Below are 22215 nucleotides of genomic sequence, written 5' to 3'. Positions count from 1 at the left end.
TCCCCCTAAATCTACCCCACCCCGCACAGCCCCAGGACTAATTCCCCCAGCGCTGCCACTAAACCACCCCACCTCGCACAGCACCACCACTAATCCCTGCCCAGCGCTGCCACTAAACCACCTCACCTCACTCATCGCCACCACTAATCCCCCATGCACTTCCACTAAACCCCCCACCCCACCCAGCACCACCACTAATCCCTCAACGCAGTCTCTAAACCCCACCACCCAACTCAGCACCACCACTAATCCCCCCAGCACAGCCACTAAACCCCCACACGCCACTCTGCACGACCACTAATCCCCCCAGCACTTCCACTAAATACCCCACCCCACTCAGCACCCCCACTAATCCCCCCATCGCTGCCACTAAACCCCCTACCTCGCTCAGCGCCACCACTAATCCCCCCAGTGCTGCCACTAAAACCCCCCACCTTGCCCAGTGTCACCACTAATCACCCCCCAACACTTCCACTAAACCCCCCCACCCCACTCCGCACCACCACTAATCCCCGCAGCGCTGCCACTAAAACCCCCCCACCTCGCTCAGCGCCACCACTAATCCCCCCCAGCATTTCCAATAAACCCACCACCCCACTCAACTCCACTACTAATCCCCTCCAGCGCTGCAACTAAACCCCCACCTCGCACAGCGCCACCACTAATCCCCCCCAACACTACCACTAAACTCACCCACCCAACTCAGCACCACCACTAATCCCCCCCAGGGATGCCACTTAACACACACACCTCGCACAGCGCCACCACTAATCCCCCCCCAGCACTTCCACTAAACCCTCCCACCCCACTGAGCGCCACCACCAATCCACCCAGCGCTGCCACTAAACGCCTCACCCTGCTCAATGCCACCACTAACCACCCTCAGCGCTGCCAATAAATCCCACACCCCAGTCAGCGCCACTCCTAATCCCCGCCCAGCAGTTCCACTAAACCCCCCCACCCCACCCAGCATCACCACTAATCCCCCAATGCTGCCACTAAACCCCACCACCCAACTCAGCACCATCACTAATCCCCCCAGCGCTGCCACTAAACCCCCCCACATCGCTCAGCGCCAAAACTAATCCCTCCCAGCGCTACCACGATACACCCCACCACACTCAGCGACACCACTAATCCCCCCACCCCATGCAGCACCACCACTAATCCCCCCAGGACAGCCACTAAACCCCGCACCTTGCTTAGCGCCACCACTAATCCCTCCCAGCGCTGCCACGAAACACCCCACCCCACTCAGCGCCACCACTAATTCCCCCTACCCCATGCAGCACCACCACTAATCACTCCCCAACACTTCCACTAAACCCCCCCCACCAACTCAGCACCACCTCTAATCCCCCCAACACTTCCACTAAACCTCTCCACCTCGCTCAGTACCACCACTAATCCCCCCTGCACTTCCACTAAACCCCCCGCCCCACTCAGCACCACCACTAATCCCCGCAGCGCTGCCATTATCCTCGCCCATCTCGCTCTGCGCCACCACTAATCCCCCCCAGCACTTCCAATAAACCCCGCACCCCACTCAGCTCCACTACTAATCCCCTCCAGCGCTTCAACTAAACCCCCCATCTCGCTCAGCGCCACCACTCATCCCCCCCCAACACTACCACTAAACCCACACACCTCACTCAGTGCCACCACAAATCCCCCCCAGCACTTCCACTAAACCCTCCCACCCCACTCAGTGCCACCACTAATCCCCCCAGCGCTGCCACTAAACGCCTCACCCTGCTCAATGCCACCAGTAACCTCCCTCAGCGCTGCCAATAAACCCCGCACCCCACTCAGCGCCACCACTAATCCTTCACAGCGTTGCCACTAAACCACCCACCCCACTCAGCACCACCACTAATCCCCCTAACACTTCCACTAAACCTCCCCACCTCGCTCAATACCACCACTAATCCCCCCCTGCACTTCCACGAAACCCCCAACCCCACTCAGCACCATTACTAATCCCCTCCAGCGCTGCCACTAAACCCCCCCACCTCGCTCAGTGCAACTACTAATCCCCCCCCAACATTTCCACTAAACCCCCCCCACCCAACTCAGCACCACGACAAATCCCCCCCAGGGCTGCCACTATACCCACACACCTCGCTCAGCGCCACCACTAATACACCCCAGCACTTCCACTAAACCCTCGCACCCCACTCAGCGCCACCACTAATCCCCCCAGCGCTGCCATTAAACGCCTCACCCTGCTCAATGCCGCCACTAGCCTCCCTCAGCGCTGCCAATAAATCCCCCACCCCACTCAGCGCCAGCACTAATCCCCCACAGCGTTGCCACTAAACCACCTATCCCACTCAGCTCCACAACTAATCCCCCCAGCACTTCCACTAAACACCCCCACCCCACTCAGCACCACCACTTATCCCCCCCCAGCGCTGCCACTAAACCCCCCAACCCACTCAGCACCACCACTAATCCCCCCGCAGTGCTGCCACTCAACCCACCACCCCGCTCAGCGCCACTACTAATACCCCCACAGCGCTCCCACTGACCCCCCCCACCCCACCCCGCTCAGCGCCACCACTAATCCCCCCCAGCACTTCCAATAAACACTCCACCCCGCTCAGTGCCACGACTAACCCCCCCCAGCGCTGCTACTAAACCAACCGACCTCACTCATCCCCACCACTAATCCCCCCAGCAGTTCCACTAAACTCCGCACCACACTCAGCTCCACTACTAATCCCCCCCAGTGCTGCCACTAAACCCCCCACCATACTCAGCAGCACCACTAATCCCCGCAGTGCTGCCACGAAACCCCCCCCCACCTCGCTCAGCGCCACCACTAATCCCCCCAGCACTTCCAATAAACACTCCACCCCGCTCAGTGCCACGACTAACCCCCCCCAGCGCTGCTACTAAACCAACCGACCTCACTCATCCCCACCACTAATCCCCCCCAGCACTTCCAATAAACCCCCCACCCCGCTCAGTGACACTACTAATCCGCCCCCCAGCGCTGCCACTAAGCCACCCCACCCAGCACCACTACTAATCGCCCAACGCTGCCACTAAACACACCCACCCAACTCAGCACCACCTCTAACACACCCCAGCGCTGCCACTAAAGCCCCCACCCCACTCAGCTCCACCACTAATACCCCCAGAACTTCGACTAAACCCCCCCACCCCATTGCGCCACCACTACTCCCCCCCAGCGCTGCCACTAAACCCCCCAAACCCGCTCAGCCCCACCACTAATCCCCCCAGCGCCGCAACTAAACCCCACCCACATCGCTCAGCACCACAACTAATCCCCCCCAGCGCTGCAACTAAAACCCACCCACATCGCTCAGCACCACCACTAATTACCCCAGCACTGCCACTAAACCCCCAACCCCACTCAGCACCACCACTCATCCCCCCTGAGCTGCCATTAAACCTCCCCCACCCCACTCAGCACCACCACTAATCCCCTCCAGCACTGCCACTAAACCCCCCCCACCCCACTCAGCACCACCACTAATCTCTCCAGCACTTCCACTAAAACCCCCACCCCACTCAGCGCCACCACTAATCCCCCCAGCGCTGCCACTAAACCCCTCCACCTCGCTCAGCTCCACCACTAATCCACCCCAGCTCTGCCGCTAAACCCCCCTCCCCATTCAGCGCCACCACTAATCCCCCCCAATACTTCCACTCAACCCCTCCGCCCAACTCAGCACCACCACTGATCCCCTCCAACATTTCCACTAAACCCCCCCACCCCACCCAGCACCACCACTGATCCCCCCCAACATTGCCACTAAACCTCCCCACCTCACTCAGCGCCACCACTAATCCCCCCAGCGCTGCCACTAATTCCCCCCCACCTCGCTCAGTGCCACCACTAATCCCCCCAGCGCTTCCACTAAACCCCCCACCTCACTCAGCACCACCACTAATCCCCCCAACACTGCCACTAAACCCCCCACCCCACACAACACCACCACTAATCCCCCCAGCGCTTCCACTAAACCCCCCACCCCACTCAGCACCACCACTAATCCCCCATAGCGCTGCCACTAAACCCCCCACCTCGCTCAGCGCCACCACTAATCCCCCCCAGTACTTCCAGTAAACCTCCCCACCACGCTCTTTGCCACCACTAATCTCCTCTAACACTGCCACTAAACCCCCCACCCCACTCAGTGCTGCCACTAACCCTCCCCACTCTCAGTGACACCACTAATCACCCCACCTCACTCTGCGCTGCCTCTGACCCTCCCTCCTGCTCACCACCACCACTAACCACCCTACCTCACTCTTCACCGCCACTAACCCTCCCTCCTCTCAGTGCCACCACTAACCACCCCCTTCTCCACTCAGTGCCGCCCATAACCCCACCCCCCCATCCCGCTCAGTGCCGCCACTAACCACCCTACCCTGCTCAGTGCTGCCTCTAACCCCCCCCACCCCACTCTGCACCGCCACTACACCCCGATTAGTGCTGCTCTACCCCGCCCACCCTGCTCAGCACCACCACTAACCCTGCCCTCCCCACTATCCCCAAACCCCGCTCTGCATCGCCATTAACTCCCCTCCAGCGTCATTGTATGTGGCCAGGAGGCCAAGGGGCGGCAGCATGATATAGTTTGCGAACCACTGATATAAAACCCCTCATAATTTTGTATTCCTCCATCAAATCTCCCTTCATTCTTCTACACTTCAGAGAACAATGTCCTAACTTGTTTACCTTTTCCCTGTAACTCAGTTACTTAAGTCCTGGCAATGTCCTTTTAAATCTTTTCTGCATTCCTTCAAACTTAATAATATCTTTCCTGTGGTTAGGTAGCCAAAAATCCACACAATACACCAAATTTGGCCTCACCATTGTCTTCTATACCTTTACCATAATATCCCAATTCTTTGAATTATGAAGACCTATGTGCCAAAAGCTCTCTTTACATCCCGATCGACCTGGGTCACCACTTTCAGGGGATTGTGTATCTATATTCCCAGATTCCTCTGTTCTACCGCACTACTCAGGGCCCGGCCATTTACCGTGTACGTCCTACCTTGGTTTGACCTTCCAAAGTGCAGCACCTTACACTTGTCTGCATTAAATTCCTCCTGTCACTTTCCAGCTGGTCCAGATCCCTGTGCAAGCTTTGAAAGTCTCCTTCGCTGTCCAGAACACCTCCAGTCTTTGTGTCATCTGCTGAGTTTTTCTCGCATGTTTGTGTACTGCAGGACATCGGGCTAAAACACCATTGGCCAACAAATGCCCAAGTTCCAAAAGGCATTTAAATTTCTTGTTTAATTTCTGTGATCTGATTCTTCCTTCCAGTACATTAGTCTTTCCAGTCTGTTTAGAACCTTGATCTATTAAGAACAGAACTTACTGAAAGATATTTAATTGCCCGCGTAGGCTGTTTGTCACTGGGTGTGATTTTTGTGTGAGAGTCAGAAGGAGGGACAGGAGTTGTTGTTTCCACGTGATCCTGGACACTCAACATCTCCTCATTTTGTCAGGAAGGCACAACAGCAACTGCACTTCCTGAGAAGACTGAGACGTGCAAGGCCACCGGCCGCCATCCGGTCAACGTTCTATCGAGACCGTCCTGTTCAGCTGATTCACAGTGTGGTACAGTGTACGTAGAGCATTAGATCGGAAGTCAATCGGCAGGTTTCAGATTCCAGATTTATCGTCAGGGTACATACACGACATCACATACAACCCCGAATCACCACTTATTGGCAGTGCAAAAAAAACTTACTCAACTACACATGTAGACAAATAAAGAAATGTAAACAAACCGACTGTGCAATACAGAGAGGAAAAAAAAATCAATATAGTGCAAAAGTGTGAGTCCTGAAATGAGCCCCTGTTTGAGTCTGTCATGATGGTAGAGGGGAGCAGCTGTTCTTGAACCTGGTGGTGCAAATTTTGTGGCACCGAGACCTCTTTCCTGATGGCAGCGGCGAGAACAGAACGTATGCTGGGTGGTGTGAATCCTTGATGATTGCTGCTGCTCTTCGATGGCAGCATTCCCTGTAGATGTTCTCGATGGTGGGAAGGGTTTTGCCTGTGATGTCCTGGGCTGTGCCCACTACCTTTTGGAGGGCTTTCCGCTCAGGAGGTATTGGTATCCCCACACCAGACTGTGAAGCAGTCAGTCAGCACACTTTCCACCGCATCTCTGTAGAAATTTGCCAGGGTTTCTGGTGTGATACCAAACCTCCACAAACTCTTGAGGAAGTAGAGGCACTGACGTGCTTTCTTCATGATGCCATTAATGTGTTGGGTCCAGGAAAGATCATCCAGGATAGTGACTCCCAAGAACTTAAATTTGCCCACCCTCTCCATCTCTGATCCCCCAATGACCACTGGATCATACATCTCCAGTTTTCCCTTCCTGAGGACAGGAACAAAAGGATCACTGGAGTCTCCCTTCCCCCATCGACGTGATCTACTGGGATCATTTTCTGACAAGGGCTCACAAAATTGTTGAGGACCCCTATCAACCCACACACAGCACCTTCCATCTACTCTCGTCAGAGTATCAGAGAGCGTCACCCACGGGAAGTAAAAATGCTGAACGACCAAAGGAACTGCTCATACAATCCCTCCGAGGTGCTACCATTTATTGAACAATATTAATTTATTTATGTACTGCATATAAATCACTTTTAAATATGTGTGCTGTTTATATGTGTACGTTTTTATATCAAAGACTGAAGAATGCTGTTCGTCCAGTTGTACTTTTTGTATGATCATAATAAACTTGAACTTGATGCTTTCTTCACAGTGAAATACGAGAGGATCAAGTTCTTGGTTATTGCTCTGAAGAACTCCGTGGAGGTTTACGCTTGGGCGCCGAAACCGTACCACAAGTTCATGGCGTTCAAGGTTAAGTTCTCTTCTGTGTGCTCCTGGCTTTTCCATTCCCTCAATTCTGATCCCGGGACTGGCATGGTCAACGTCAGCAAGGTGGGCCGAAGGGCCTGTTTCTGTGCGGTGACTCCAACACCAAATGGAAGCTCCAGTGCACAGTGCTGATCATGTCAGTTGAAGCCCCTGCATCTTCCCCGTTTGACCTGCACCTGAAGTTGCAGGCATTTGATTGCACAATTCGCTCATCTCCCGCTGCTTAGGAAAGGCAGCCAACACACTGAAGGGCCCTTCACACCCCAGACATGCTCTCTTCTCCCTCCTCCCATTGGGAGAGGTTCTCGCAGCTGGCAACCTCCTAAATGAACCCCATTATAGCACCTTGCTTGGTGCTGAGATCTTTTCATTGGGCTCTCTCCCAAGCTGCATGAATGTTAGAGATAACCTGTCAGTCAGCTCGTAGAAGAGGTACTTTGTGACAAATAACTTTTATTTTGCATGCCTTTTCTTCATTAGTCCTGCCTAAATGCATAACTTTGCACTTATCAATATTAAATTCTGCTCTCAATTTCTCTGCCTAGCCTACCAATTGTTTCATAGTGTTCTGTAGAGTAAGACCATGCTCATAGTGTTCTGTAGAATAAGACCATGCTCAACAGTCCCCCGGGGACCATAGCACATTTAAATACAGTAAAACCCCTGCTATCTAGCATCTATGGACCAATTTGATACACCGCTGGTCAGAGACCTTCACCGTGCCCTCGTCCTTCTGTTACCGAACCAAGGTTAGATCCAGTCTGCCAACTTACCATGGACCCATGGACCAGCCTTGTATCTTATTGATGGTCTCAGTCACACACTCTCATCAACAATATACAGTAAATCCCTCGTATCCAGCGCCGATGGGGATTTGCTTGAGATTTTCCGATTGCTTGAGACTTATTCTTTCAATGCCAAACTAATACACCTGCATTAAGAATAAGCCATTTAAAAGACAAAAAATACTACACTTTACTTACACTGAACAAACTTCATCTGCATGAATATATAAACCTTAAAGCATTTTATTATATTTTCATTCATATTCTTTGAAAACATTTAGTCAATGCTGCATCTGCAGGTTCCTCCCCTTCCATGGAGCCACCCGCAAGATGAACAATAACATTATCAATAATTTTTTTTAAACCCTCCCCCCCCCCCCCCCAACAAGTTTGCAGATAAAGCCTCTGACCAGGGTGACACTTACTAAGCAAAGAAGACACTTTAAGAGAGTCGCCCCAACACCGAGCAGCATCAACCAGCTCTTCATCCTGGGCAACGCCATTGCTGTTTCACACAACTTTATTCAAACAGGTGCTATGAGCAAAGCCCAACCAAAGCTCTCAACTGGCTGCATATTTACTCCCGTCTTCAGGAAAGGCTTATGTGTTACTTCAGAGAACATTTAAGTTTACAATTTTAAATGCATATTTTTATGCAAATTGCTTTAATTGTTGAGAACTGCTAAAGAACACCTCTGGTTTGCATTTCCTTTCCAGTCATTCACAGATTTGCCTCACAGACCATCATTGGTTGACTTGACTGTCGAAGAGGGCCAGAGGTTAAAGGTTGTTTATGGATCGAGCACTGGATTTCATGCAGTCGATGTGGATTCTGGAAATACCCATGATGTGTACATCCCGGTGCATGTGAGTTTCATTCACCTCTGTATGAATTTCAAGCCACTCACTGCCAAGTCCTTTCATTACATGTTTTGCCTCTCCATCACCTCAACTTGTCGCTCTGATCACCCTGTCAGTTCAGAAACCTGACTAATTTAATTAGACGTACAAGAGTGTAACAGGCCCTTCCAGTTCTCGAGCCCATGCCTCAGCACTGTTTAAGAATCGGGGTCTTGTGGTTCTGATCCATGGAGTGGAAATAGGCAAGATGGTACAATCCAACACATGGAGAACATGAAGAGTGTGAGGTCTGACCAGACTGCTTTTGGCAGTCAAAACCTGTGTGGACATTCACAAGAATATTGAGCCACAGTTTGAGGGGCAACTGCAGAGGATGGACAGGTTGCATGGATGGAGCTTGCATTCCTTCACATCTGGAAATTGGCATTGTCATATAACTGGGTTCACAGTGATAAAGATGCTTGTTAATAGTGGGGAGAAATCTTTTACTACTGGAGAATAAGGACACTACAGTAATTTATAAATGATGGCAGAATTTCATAATGAAATTGGGAAGCAAGCTGGAGAAAATTTGGACTACCATACATACTCCTGTAAAAGTCAAATTTAGTGGACCATTTTTTAATGTTGATTATTGGAGTCATCTATTAAACGGATGGCACTTTTGAGAGGCTGGAATTCATAGTAGAATCCAAAATATTATATCAGTAGCAGAAGTCCAAATGATCTCTAAACAAATAGAGAATATAGAGTCTGCACATCAAAACACACGTCCTACCACGGGTGAGATTGGGACCCTGGTAAATACCTGCATTGTCGGAGGTATCAGGAGCTCCGATGGGTGAGTGGCAGGGACCAAGGCGAGAGTCCGCATTCAAGGCGTCGGGAGCTCTGAGGGCAGGCAGCAGGGACCAAGGCGAGAGTCTGCGTTGGAGGTGTTGGATGCTCTGAGAACGGGCAGCGTGGACCAAGGCAAGAGTCCACGTTCAAGGCATTGGGAGCTCCAATGGGCAGGTGGCCAGGGCCAAGGCAAGAGTCAGTGTTGGAGGCATCAGGAGCTCTGAGGGCAGGCAGTTGAGACTGAGGTGAGAGGATGAGAGTACCCATTCAAGGCATTGGTACCCCTGATGGGCGTCCGGTTGGGATCGAGGCAAGAGTTCGCATTGGAGGCGTCAGGAACTCCCTTGGGCAAGTGGCCAGGACCAAGGTGAGAGTCCACTTTGGAGGCATCGGGAGCTCTGACGGTGGCCAGTTGGGACCAAGGCGAGAGTCCACGTTCAAGCTGTTGGGACCCCTGATGGGCAGCCATTTGAGACTGAGATGAGAGTCCGTCTTGTGAGCACCAGGAGCTCCCTTGGGTGGGTGGCCAGGGCCAAGGCGAGAGACTAGCGTTGACTTTTACACAAGATACATGGCAAATTCCAAATTTGGTGGGGGGGAAATAGGGTGAGGCTGTAATAATTTATCCAGTGTACACACAATGTAAAGATTACACTCACTCATTTTTTACGACCCTATATTCCTCTCAGACACAACCCTGAATTCCTCATCCCACCAAACCCTTTTCATTGGCTCTCTGCCACACTGATCCCAACACTCTCCCTCTCCTCGTCCTGACTCCCAAGATCCACCGCATGTATGCAGCCTTCTGAACTAACCCAGGTGTGCACACTATACTCCCGCGTGTCACCCCGATTACGTCATCGGGGCAACCCGCGCCACTTCTGACACAGGTACATATGTACGTGATCGTGACAGGGGGTTGATGTTTACATGAATACATATGGTACCTTTGCCAAGAACTGCATGGTTTTTAAAACTGTTTGTTGTGATATCCTCGTCTAACAAAATCCTTCGAGGTGAATTCAAAAATGGGACAAATCAGCTCCTCAATCAGAGTAAGGGAATGAATGACCGACTCCTGTTCCCGTGTGCTCTGCTGTCACCTCTGAACCTCCTCTCTCTGTTGTATAGATTCAGTCCCATATGATGCCTCATGCCATTGTAATCCTACCCAATACTGCCGGAATGGAAATGCTTCTGTGTTATGAAGATGAAGGAGTTTATGTCAACACCTATGGCCGTATCATGAAGGACGTGGTGTTGCAGTGGGGTGAGATGCCAACCTCTGTGGGTAAGTTGCCCACAAATTGAGGTATAGTAAAACCCCAATCCCTAAGGGGGATTGGTAGATGCTGGATAAATGTACTTTCTGGCACTTGCATTAAGTATAAATAATTTAAAAGACAAAAATACTAGACTGTACCTAGACTGAACAAACTTCACCTGCATGAATATATAAACCTTAAAGTATTTAACTTTATTTTCAGTCATTTGAAAATATTTAACCTTCACTGCATCTGCAGGTTCCTCCCCCTCCACCGAGCTGCCTGAAAGACAAACAATAACATTATCGATAATTAACCCCCTCCTCCCCAGGTTTACAGATAAAACCTCTGGTCGGGGTGACTCTCACTAAGGAGAGGTAAGGAGACATTTCAAGAGAGTCGCCCCAACGCTGAGCGGTGTCAACCAGCTCTTCATCCTGGGCGACGCAATTGCTGTTTCACACAACTTTATTCAAACAGGTGCTACAAGCAAAGCCCGACCAAAGCTCTCCACTGGCTGCATATTTACTCCCATCTTCAACAAAGGCTTATGTGTTACTTCAGAGAACATTTAAGTTTACAATTTTAAAATTTTATTTAGTTTATTTATTCTTATTCATTTTATTTTCCTCAACATTTTTGCCAGTGGCTTGAATTCCAGATACCTTGTTCACTTTGTGAACTTTTCTCACTGTTTTTTCTTTCTCTGGGACTCTCCAAAGATCCCTCGAGCTCCACAGACTGTTGCAGAGCAATGAGAATCTCCTTGCATTTGTACAGTGACAATGGGCTCTCAGTGTTATCGTCACTGTACAAGGTCAGACAGTGAGTGGTGGCCACCTCCAGCACGAAACTGCCGTGTCCTACTCCCAACAGCAACCCCCACACAAGCTGTTGAAGCAGAGGATGCAGAACACGGACATGCTGCAGAAACTCGGCAGGTCCACAGGGCATCCACAAAAGGCAAAGTCAAGCAACATTTCGGTCCTGGGCCCTTCGTCAAGGAATGGGCAAAAAGAGGGCTAGTAAAAAGGTGGAGAGCGGAAGGGGAAGGGTCTTGGGCCAACAGGTAAGAGGTCATAGGTGGGAAAATAGATGAGAAAAAAACTGACGTGATGGGGACAGGTCTAAGGGTAGGTAGCTCTCTGACAGGAGAGGGATAGGAGACAGAGGGAGAGGGGTCAACAGAAACTGGAGGTCAATGTTAATGCTGTCCAGTTGCAGAGGCCCATTTGCCAATTTATGGGGAGCCTCTGGCAGAGCATGAGGCCATGGACAGAAACACCAAGGCTAGCCACACATTTTAGGAGCAACACCTCTCAGTCCAGGCACTCTCCAACCAGGTGACATCGACTTCTCCAGTTTCCATTAACCCTCCCTCCCTCCCGAGTCTCTCTCCCTTTCCCTCTCCCCCTTCACTGCTCAGCTTTGTTCTCTTCTAACCCTCCCACCTGGATCCATCAATGACCTCTTATCTGTTGACCGCTCCTCCCTCTTCCCCTCACCTTTTTATTCAGGCTGACTGTACACCTGACAAAATGTCCAGGCCCGAAACGTTGACTTCCCTCTACTCCCTCTAGATGCTGCATGGCCTGCTGGGTTTTTCCAGCACGTTTGTGTATTGCCAGAGTCTGCAGACCTTCTTGTTTAACACCCCCTGCCCTCACACCCAACCCCATCAGCGTGATCTACTGGGATTATTGTCAAGAAGTTGTGCAAAATCATTGAGGACCTCTCTCAATCCTCACGCGGCATCTTTCAGCTGCTCCCATCAGGGAAGAGATCCAGGAGGATCAGAGCCAGCACCACCAGGCTGAGGAACAGCTTCTTCCCACGGGCAGTGAGAACGCGGAACAACCCAAGGAACTGCTCACACTGATCATCCGAGACTCTTATATTCGTGAAACAATATTTTATTGTTTATCTATACGTATACTTGTCCTACCTGTGTATTGTTTGTCTGTATATGTGTTATGTATATGTTTTGTGTGCGTTCTGCACCGAGGACCGGAAAACACTGTTTCAATCTGCACGTACAATCAGATGACAATAGATTTGACTTGAGCAGAGGTTATAAAGCTGAGACGTGGAATAGAAATGCTGCGATGCCGCTGCTGTGGCACTTAAACCTGGGGGGAAATGTCTGAAACCACTCTTCTGTTCATTGCCTCTGTAAGAATAGTCCCTCAACTCAATCCCAGCCAGGAAAAGCAGTTTTCCACATCACTGTACTGTTGGAACGATGGCCAAAGCCATCTCGGGCAACAGTGCCTCAACTTCCCTCTGGGTTGGTACAGACTTCTGGACTTGCCATCAAGTTCTCCAAATTTAACTCCCTCCCGCTCTCTTGGCTGCCCGTTGCCATGGTGACTCCTTTTTTTTCTTTTTCTGATCAGTGTTAGCATGTCACCAACCAAGAATTGCTCAAGAACCAATTGAAATAGTCAATGTTTCATATAGAGTTCCTTTTATTTTCAGTTTAGATATACAGCACGGTAACAGCCCTGCCGCCCAATTGACCTTCAACTCAGATACATTTTGAAGGTTGGGAGGAAACTGGAGCACCCCAAGGAAGCCTTCACAGACACGGGGAATACGTGCAAACTCCTTACAGACAGCGCTGGATTCAGATCTCGGATGCTGGTGCTGTATTGCACTAACCGCTACGCCAACCGTGCCGGTTAGCAATTTTTAAAAAAGTGACATCAAGATTCCTTTATTGTCATGTAATAAAAACAACAAAGCTACAAGAAATTTCTTTTGTCTGCCGCAAGGCTGACATTGCCCAAGCGCTTCTTACAGTCATAGAAAGAGGAACAGAAGAGTCCCCGAGTATCCAAGCCATCGCCAACTCGAGCTCCACATTCAACGTACAAGGAGGGAAGACACATAAGGAGGGAAGGGTTCGCAGCTTCTTCCATCTGTACGAATGTAATTTTGCATTTCCGCACGTTTTCACGTATCTCACTAAGGACCCCTCTCATCTCTGCTTCCAGCCTATCCGGCCTTTCCTCGATATTCGAGCCCTCCAGTCCCTGTGCCCATCTTCGTAAATCTTGTGAAAGTGACTTCCTTCCCTCGGCTGGGGTGATCAGTACTCCATATGTGGAGATGTGCTCAGCGGCTGCGTGGCCTCCCAATCTCCTGGAAAGAACTTGGCTTTTGGCTCAGATTTGGGGGAGGGATAGGTTGGTGCTCCCTTCCCATGATGCAGGAAGGCTAATCCTGGAACATCACTTCCAACACCAGCCATTGGAATTAGGACCATGTTGCATCTTCCCACTGGAGAGTTCTTGTAGCTGGTGTCTTAAGTTCATTATCGTCTGACTTTACAGATGCAACTGGATGAAACAGCGTTTCTCCGGACCACAAATACACAGTGCATAATTATCACACAGGGTTAATTTTGTCATTTAAGAGGAGGTTGGATGAGTGCATGGATGTGAGGGGGTTGGAGAGGGTTATAGGCAGGGAGCAGGTAGGTGAAACTAATGGAGTTCACTTAAATCAGTGCGGACTAGAGGGGCTGATATGGCCTGTTTCCATACTGTAATTATATGGTTATATATAGAGCCCTCATAATGTTTGGGACAAAGACACGTTTTTCCTTTATTTGTCCCAGTGCTCTACAGTTTTAAATGTGTAATCAAACAATTCACAGTTGATTAAAGAGCACATTTCCAGATTTTATTCAAGGTTATTTATATGCACTTTGACCCTGTAGAAATTACAGCATTTTTTATACATATTTCCCCTGTTTGGAACATTTAGCTTCACAGGGGTTTGTGAGCACTCAGGTATGTTGAGTTGCTTCATTCGAGCAGGGATGAGAGAGCTCGGCTTGCTTCAAAGCTTTTGATCATGTTTGGAGTCTGTAGTTGCCATTTTTCAACATGAGGACCAGAATTGTGCCCACGAAAATCAAAGAAGCCATTATGAGGCTGACAAACCAGAATAAAACAGTGAGAGACATCACCCAAACCTTAGGAGGACCAAAATCAACTGTTTAGAACATCACTAAGAAGAAAGAGCTCAGTAATCTGCCTAAGGACTGGAAGGCCAAAGAGGATCGCCATTGCTGATGACAGGAAGAATTCTCATCGTAAATGAACCAAACTCCTGTCCGACAGATCAGAAACAAAATTCAGGAGGGCAGAAATGCAGAGGCTACACTGCAAGGTGCAAACCGATAATTTGCCACGGGAACAGGACAGCCAGATTACGATTTGCCAAGAAGTTTTTAAAAGAGGCTGCAGAATTCTGGAAAAAAGGTCTTGTGGACGGATGAGACCAAGGTTCACCTGCATCAGAGTGATGGCAAGAGCAAATTGTGGAGGAGTAAATGAACTGCCCAAGAACCAAGGCATTCCACGTCGTCTGTGAAACATGGTGATGGGGGTGTTATGGCCTGAGCATGTCTGGCTGCCACAGGTCCTGGCGTTCTTATCTTCATTGATGATGTCAATGCAGATGGTAGCAGCAATATGAATTCTGAGATGTATGGAAACGTCTTATCTGCTTAAGTTCCAAACCTATTGGATGGCAATTCATCCTACAGCGACCATGATCCCAAACAGAATGATAAAGCAACAAAGGAGTTTTCCAAAGTTAAAAAGTGGAAAATTCTTGAATGGCCAAGTCAGTCGCCTGCTCCAAATCCAATTGAGGATGCCTTCTATATGCTGAAGAGAAAACTTAAGGGGACAAACCCCTGAAACAAGCAGAAGCTGAAGATGGCTGCAGTAGTGGCCTGGCAGAGCAGCACCAGAGAAGATGCTCAACACCTGGTGATGTCTATGAATCACAGACTCCAGGCAGTCATTGCAGGTAAGACTAATGGAACATGACTACTTTAATGTACAGACCCAAATATTACGGTGCCCTGAAATAATGGAACTAGGTATAAAAAATGTTGAAATTTATACATGGTCAAACCAAATAATCTTGAATAAAATCTGAAATGTGCACTTCAATCACATGTGAATTTTTTGATTACAAATTTAAAACTGTGTAGCACCGGGGCAAATAAAGGAAAAAAGGGTCTTTGTCCCAAACATTATGGAGGGTGCTGAATTGTGTACTGAGTCTCAATCGCTGCTGACCTGACCTTGACTGAAAAACACCGACTCAGCATTGGGTGGGCCATGAAAACTGTGATTTTCCTCACCGTGCGATTCACATGTAACTGCATTGTGTCTCCATACAGCTTACATCTGTTCAAACCAGATCATGGGTTGGGGCGAGAAGGCAATCGAAATCCGCTCTGTGGAGACGGGTCACCTTGACGGAGTTTTTATGCATAAAAGAGCCCAGCGGCTAAAATTTCTCTGTGAACGGAATGATAAGGTAATGTTCAAAATTATTATTATCAGAGTACATGCAGGTATTACATACAACCATGAGGTTCCTTTCCCTGCCAGGCAGAATTTCTACTTCGCGGTAGTGCAAAATCAAACTGTACTCAAGAAAAGAAAGAAATATAAATGCACTGTGGAATACAGTAATAAATAATGTGCAAAAATAAGAGTCCTTAAACGAGTCTCTGAGTTTATTGTTGAGGAATCTGATGGTGCAAGTCTAGCTGTTCCTGAACCTGGTGGTGCAAGACTTGTGGAAAATTATATATCTTTCCTGATGGCAGCAGCAAGAACAGAGCGTGTGGGGCTTTGTTGATTGCTGCTGGTCTCCAAAGATTTAGTTGGTAGTGGGGAAGGTTTTGAGGAGCTTAAAACCTTGTGTTTATGATTTATGGCTGCTCTTATGACTTTCCCTTTAAGGATTAATTGTTTTTGTAGAGTATGACGTACTATGTCATAATATCAAGCAGACCGGGAGTTCTCTTCTCATTCTTGGAATGACTGTGGAAGAGACGTGAGCTCTCGAGAAACTTTTCTTTGAATTCATGATCCTATTATTCATTATTAATAATTTATTATCATTTTAAACATTTGTTTGAAGTTGATTATCATTATCATTTACAATATGCTTTATTTTACTAATTGTTATGAAGTGCAAAGCCATGAAAATATTTATTCGCTTTTATCAATGGAAAATTAAAACTATTTACAGCTGCCATATCGAAGTTTGATTGATTTGGATGAATAGGATACAATTCGGAATATCGAGTCTGACTTCTCTTGGAAGGTGACATGTTTTGAGATTGAGAAATATTAAAAGCTGGGAAGTGTCACCTACAGGTTTTACCTGTGATGCCTTGGGCTGCGTCCACTGCCTTTTGCCGGGATTTCCATTCAGGGGTATTGGCGTCCCCCACACCAGATTGTGAGGCACACTTCCACCACACACCTATAGACATTTGTCAGGGTTTCCGATCTCAAACCGAACCTCCGCAAACTCCTGAGGAAGTCAAGGTGCTGACGTGCTTTCTTCACGATGCCATCGATGTGTTGGGTCCAGGAAAGATTCTCCGAGATAGTGACTCCCAGGAATTTAAATTTGCTCCCCCTTTTTCTCATTACTTGCAGTGGTTGGGAAGGCTGAGAAAGGGAGGGTGGAACTGAGAAAGGTCTTGAAGATTATGAAAAGTGTGGAGAAGACATTTCCACGTGAAGAACAGAAGAAACATAAACGCAAACTAATAAATCCAGTAGGGAATGCAGAAGTGGTGTGCCCACAGAATGGTTTGGATGTGACAAACAGCATAAAGGAGGAGCGATATGTTAATGGTTGGGACGAAGCAGAGCATGGATTGTGAAATGGAACTAGCAGTGCCTGGATCTATTATTGCAGGATATGGATTGGGTGCAAGCAGAGGGATTGAGTTGAGATTGGCATTATGTGCAGCATGGGCACCATGGGGCAAACGTGCTGGAGAAACTCAGCAGGTCACAAAGCATCCACAAGAGGTGAAGGGTCACCAATGTTTCAGGCCTGGACCTTTCGTCAGGTAGAAGTAAAAACAGGCAGGCACCTGAACAAAAAGGCGAGGAGGGAAAGGGGTGGGGGGAGAAGGAGATCCAGTACTGTACTGTTCCATGTGTTAATGGAGCTAGTCGTAACTGTGCACTTTAAATGCTTTTGCTATTGGGCGGCATGGTTGGTGAAGCAGATAGTGCGACACTATTACAGCGCCAGCAATGTGGGTTCGAATCCCACGCTGTCTGTAAGGAGTTTGTACATTCTCCCTGTGACTGCATGGGTTTTCCATAGAGGCTCCAGTTTCCATTCAAGATGCACCGTGAGTGTAGATTAATTGGGTGTAATTAGGCTGCACTGGTTTAAGTGGCCGGAATCGGCTTCTAGCATGCTGTAAATAGAAAAAGAAAACAGTAGAACCATAGAACAGTACAGCACAGAAAACAGACCCTTCAGCCCTTCTAGTCTGTGCTGAGCTATTCTGCCCAGAATAAAAACATATAAAAATCCAAAATCACTCAAACTTTGAATCCTTACATGCTGGAGAAACTCAGCAGGTCACGTAGCATCCACAAGAGGTGCAAGTTAGCCAACATTTTGGGCCTGGGCCCTTCGTCAGATCTAAACCAAAACAGGTAGTGGTGGGGAGGAGAGGAGGGAGATCCCCTGCTCCACTGTTCTCAAGGAGTAAGTAGTATCCTTCTATTTCAAATGCTTTTGATATTACAGTAAACCCACCCTCCTCCCCCATCTGGAATTCAAGCAACCGGCAAAAAAAAACTGTGGAAAATAAATAGGTAAAAAGTACAAGTTTAAAATTGGCGCACTTCACCGTTTGTCCGCCAATCAGGAGGCGCGCCATCTTGAGCAACCAGCAAATTCACTTTTCCTGCATCTTCTGATCTCCACAGGTGCTGGATACCAGGGTTTTGTTGTATGTCTAAAATCACTGAAACTTCATACCCACCTTGCTGCAGTGCACACAGTTGTTTACATCCATCTCACTGCTTCCCTTTTTCTACCCCCACAGGTATTTTTTGCCTCTGTCCGTTCAGGAGGAAGCAGTCAAGTATATTTCATGACGTTGAATAGGAACACAATCATGAACTGGTAAAAGGGACAACTTGTTGGACTACTGAAGAATAGATGCTGTAAATAAATATGACGGTTCGTTTTGTAGATCAGAGATTTAAAGTGGGGATACAAAGGCCTTGGAGAGGTTTCCGTGGAACTCGGAAAATGGATCTCGTGCCTCAAAAGACGTCGTTGTGGAACAGTTGCTTTCCCGTTTTTGTTTTGACTTCCCCCCCTTCCCCCGGAGAGCGAATTTGAAATCTTGGCTGCAGTCCAGTCACCTGCTCAGCAAGCTTTATTCGTCCGAAGTTGAGGCTGCTTCTGATTAGCAGCAGAGAACATGGATGCCGTATGCACTCAGCTGGGGTGATGTCTAAGGCTCGGACCTGCTCTGAAACGAGACGCCGTCCTGGTCGGGTAGAGAGCACCGAGTACCGCCAATCAGTCTTGTCACCGTGAAGCAATCTGCGTCAGTCCATGCCAGCTTCCTCAATCAGAGCATTGGACAAGCATGAGCTACGTCCAGAATGATGGCTCATCGTCGTGTGTGTGGTTTTTTTTTTGTTGCCTACATTAGAATAGAATTGAGGTTTAAAAAGTAGTTTTTCAACTTTCTTTCATCAATCCAAATGTGGGACATAATACAGTTTTATTTTTGTTCAGTTACATCTAATCAGAGCCTTGAGAGGTGTGATGGGGTCTTCATTGTTGATTAGAGGAACTTAATTGAGGGCAATTTCTGCCAAAGCAGCACAGTGCACCATTGTGTCTCAGAATGGCTCCGTGATGTGTTTTGATTGGTGTTACTGGAGTCGTAGCTGAACTGGGAGTATCCGGTGCCATTTCCCAAAGACCGCTAAATGTTCCTTGCTCTATCCCCTCTCGAGCTCTATTTTGGCAGATATCATTCCCTGCTGTACATCCCACTGTCCAGTCGAGCCCTGTGACTCCTTCGCCATCCTCGATTCTGATGCCTGTTGGGACAGATGAGAGAGGGAAACGTGCAAAACTGTCGTAGCGGGTCTGTGTCCTCAGTGTGTTTCTCGACATTGAACCAGTATTTTTATTTCCTGTGATTTTTGTACCCCTTAAAAATTAAATTTGCATATATTTGTGCTTACAGGGGCATTGTATGTGGTAACGATAAAGCTGGCCACTCACGGCACCTCTGTGAGGAAGAAAGGGAAAAATGAGGGGGGTCCAATGGGTTGAGGGCCTCCTGTCGGCTTTGACTTGACCGTCCCGAGTTTACTGAGTGCTCTCTTTCACGGCTTTATTATTACCCTCATCCATTTTGTTCCTAAATCAGGCAAACATCCTGCAAGAAAATGCAGAGATTCGTCATCCATCTGCCTAGCATATATCACGTTTATCTGCACTCTCTTCTCACCACGCTGACTTCACACACACACCAAGTCCTTTCAAGCCACCTGTTTTAAACACTACCTCGTTGGCCCAATCCCTGCCTTTGTGTAGAGAGTCTTTTTAAAGTAATCAGCCATTGCCACAATATTTTGTGTTCCTGGACCCTGATTCCAGTGACAGTCCTACTGTAAACAAACAGAGTCCGCAAAAAAAAAGAAAATAGACTCTCTAATTGAATTATATTTATTTATGGCAAATAATTTTCAAATAGAATCTCCTGGTGCAAATTTTCAAACCATAGAACACAGCTCAGAAATAGGCTCTTTGGCCCTTCTAGTCTGTGCCGAACTGTTATTCTACCTAGTCCCACTGACCTGCACCCCGGCCATAGTTCTCCGTACCCCTCCAAACCTTGTACGTGTCCAAATTCTTCTTAAAAACTGAGCACGCATTCACCACTTCAGCTCATTCCACACTCCCACCCCTTTCTGTGTGAAGCAGTTCTTCATAAACTTTCACCCTTAATCCACATCCTCTGGTTTGTATCTCATCTCTCCCCAGTGGAAAAAGCCTCCCTACATTTACTCTGTCCGTCCCCCTCATAATTTTAAACACCTCAATCAAATCTCCCCTCATTCTTCTACACTCCAGGGAATAAATCCCTGACCTGCTTAACCTTTCCCTGTAACTCAATTCCTGAAGTCTGCCCTCTTTCCATCTTACTGAGATCTTTCCTGTAGTTCGGTCACCAAAACTGCGCACAATTCTCCACATTTCGCCTCATCAATGTCTTATACTTACCATAACATCCCAACACCTGGACTCAATACTTTGATTTATGAAGGTCAGTATGACCTAAAGCTCTCTTGACAACCCTGTCCACCTGTGACGCCAGTTTCCTGGAACTTTGTACCTGTATTCCCAGATCCCTCTGTTTTACCGCACTCCTCAGTGCCCGACCATTCACCGTGTACGTCCTTTCTTGGTTTGTCCTTCCAAAATGCAACACCTCACACTTCTCCACCTGCCATTTTTCATCCCATTTTTCCCAGCTGGTCCAGAAGGCTCTGCAATCTTTGAAAGCCTCCCTTCCCAGCACTTCGGAGCACTGGCTTTAGTAAAGAATTTTTTTTTTTTGAAGGATGGCTTACCCATAATGCGTGAGGGAGCAGGAAAGATGTAAACCATGGATGGCTGCCATGAATACAACAGGACATCTGGGGGTTGCTGCCAACAGGGTAGTCAGTGCGTTGCCATGAACTCTAGACAGCCCCAGTTAGATCCTGCTGGTTGCTGCATACAAGATGGCATCTGCCAAGGGTTGAAACCAAGTTCTCAATGTTCCATAAGCGAGTGTGATATCCAGTCGGCCTTGCATTGATTACAGACATGACTTTTATCGCGGTTGCAGCACGGAAACAGGCCGCCCCCCCCTCATCTGTTTCCCCATTTCCTTGGATCTGTACCTTAACTCCGTTTCCCCCACCTTTGCTTCTGGCCGTTGCCTTCTCCCTCTGCCCATCCACCTGCGAGTGACCCTCAACCCATCAGTTCGGTCTCTGGATCGACTGGGCAGTTTTGCTCTTTGCAAAGACCACTCCACATCCCTTTGAAAGGCTGGAGTTCCTGGGTGCATGGATGAAGACTTCCGTTCTCAGCCTCTTCTCACTTTGCTGCTGTCCGTGTCCCCCCCCCCCCCCCGCAGTTGAAGGTTAGGAACTTCCTGCTACCGCACCCTGTAGAGCTGCCCGTATTCGTGTGACGGTCCCTGAGTGCCTGGCATGATTTGCTTCACCAGGGACCACTACAAAAGAGGCATGGTGATGGGACATCTATTTCAGACAGAAGCACGATACCCTGGGCCTTCAGATCAATTCCACCATCAGTCCGCAACCAGGAGGGAGCTGGAATCCACTTAAAACTAGCGCTGCCGTGCCCTTGTTTTCTTGCTGGCCGTGGGTTATATTTTTGCTGCTACGTTTTGGCTGGAGAATTGACTTGCTTGGATTTTTTCCTGTTGATTTGGTCCTTATTAAACTAGATTAAAAGTAACGTGGCAGTGAACTTGTCTTCTTGTTATGAACCCCACTCCTGCGGAGAAGGTGAAACGCGAGGCCCCGATTTCAGAGGGAAACACTCTGTGATTGTAGTAAAAAATGCGCCAAAATGCTGGAGGAACTCAGCCGGTCCCGCAGCATCTAAAGGAGGTAAAGATGCATAACCGACTTTTCGGGCCTGAGCCCTTCTTCAAGAACAG

The 22215-nt window shown here is 48.5% G+C and overlaps 1 protein-coding gene across 4 annotated transcripts in view; it reads left to right on the top strand.

Annotated features, from left to right (window-relative positions):
- The window catches only part of LOC138755002 (misshapen-like kinase 1), a 406606-nt gene extending 384596 nt beyond the window's left edge, over positions 1 to 22010 (top strand). For 3 of the 4 annotated variants that reach the window (XM_069920129.1, XM_069920126.1, XM_069920128.1), the window contains 5 exons: positions 6771 to 6871; positions 8392 to 8541; positions 10510 to 10669; positions 15850 to 15989; positions 18550 to 22010. In XM_069920129.1, coding sequence (XP_069776230.1) covers positions 6771 to 6871; positions 8392 to 8541; positions 10510 to 10669; positions 15850 to 15989; positions 18550 to 18633 — 635 coding nt within the window. In that variant the 3' untranslated portion in view covers positions 18634 to 22010. Of the gene's footprint in view, positions 1 to 5493; positions 5613 to 6770; positions 6872 to 8391; positions 8542 to 10509; positions 10670 to 15849; positions 15990 to 18549 lie in introns of those variants that run through there. The other variant, XR_011351978.1, reaches the window with a different exon arrangement.
- Positions 22011 to 22215: the final 205 nt, after the last annotated feature.

This window comes from Narcine bancroftii, chromosome 2 (genome assembly GCF_036971445.1).
Source record: "Narcine bancroftii isolate sNarBan1 chromosome 2, sNarBan1.hap1, whole genome shotgun sequence".
Taxonomy (NCBI): domain Eukaryota; kingdom Metazoa; phylum Chordata; class Chondrichthyes; order Torpediniformes; family Narcinidae; genus Narcine; species Narcine bancroftii.
The sequence above is the reverse complement of the archived record's forward strand: the minus strand, read 5'-3'. Positions and strand labels throughout refer to the sequence as shown.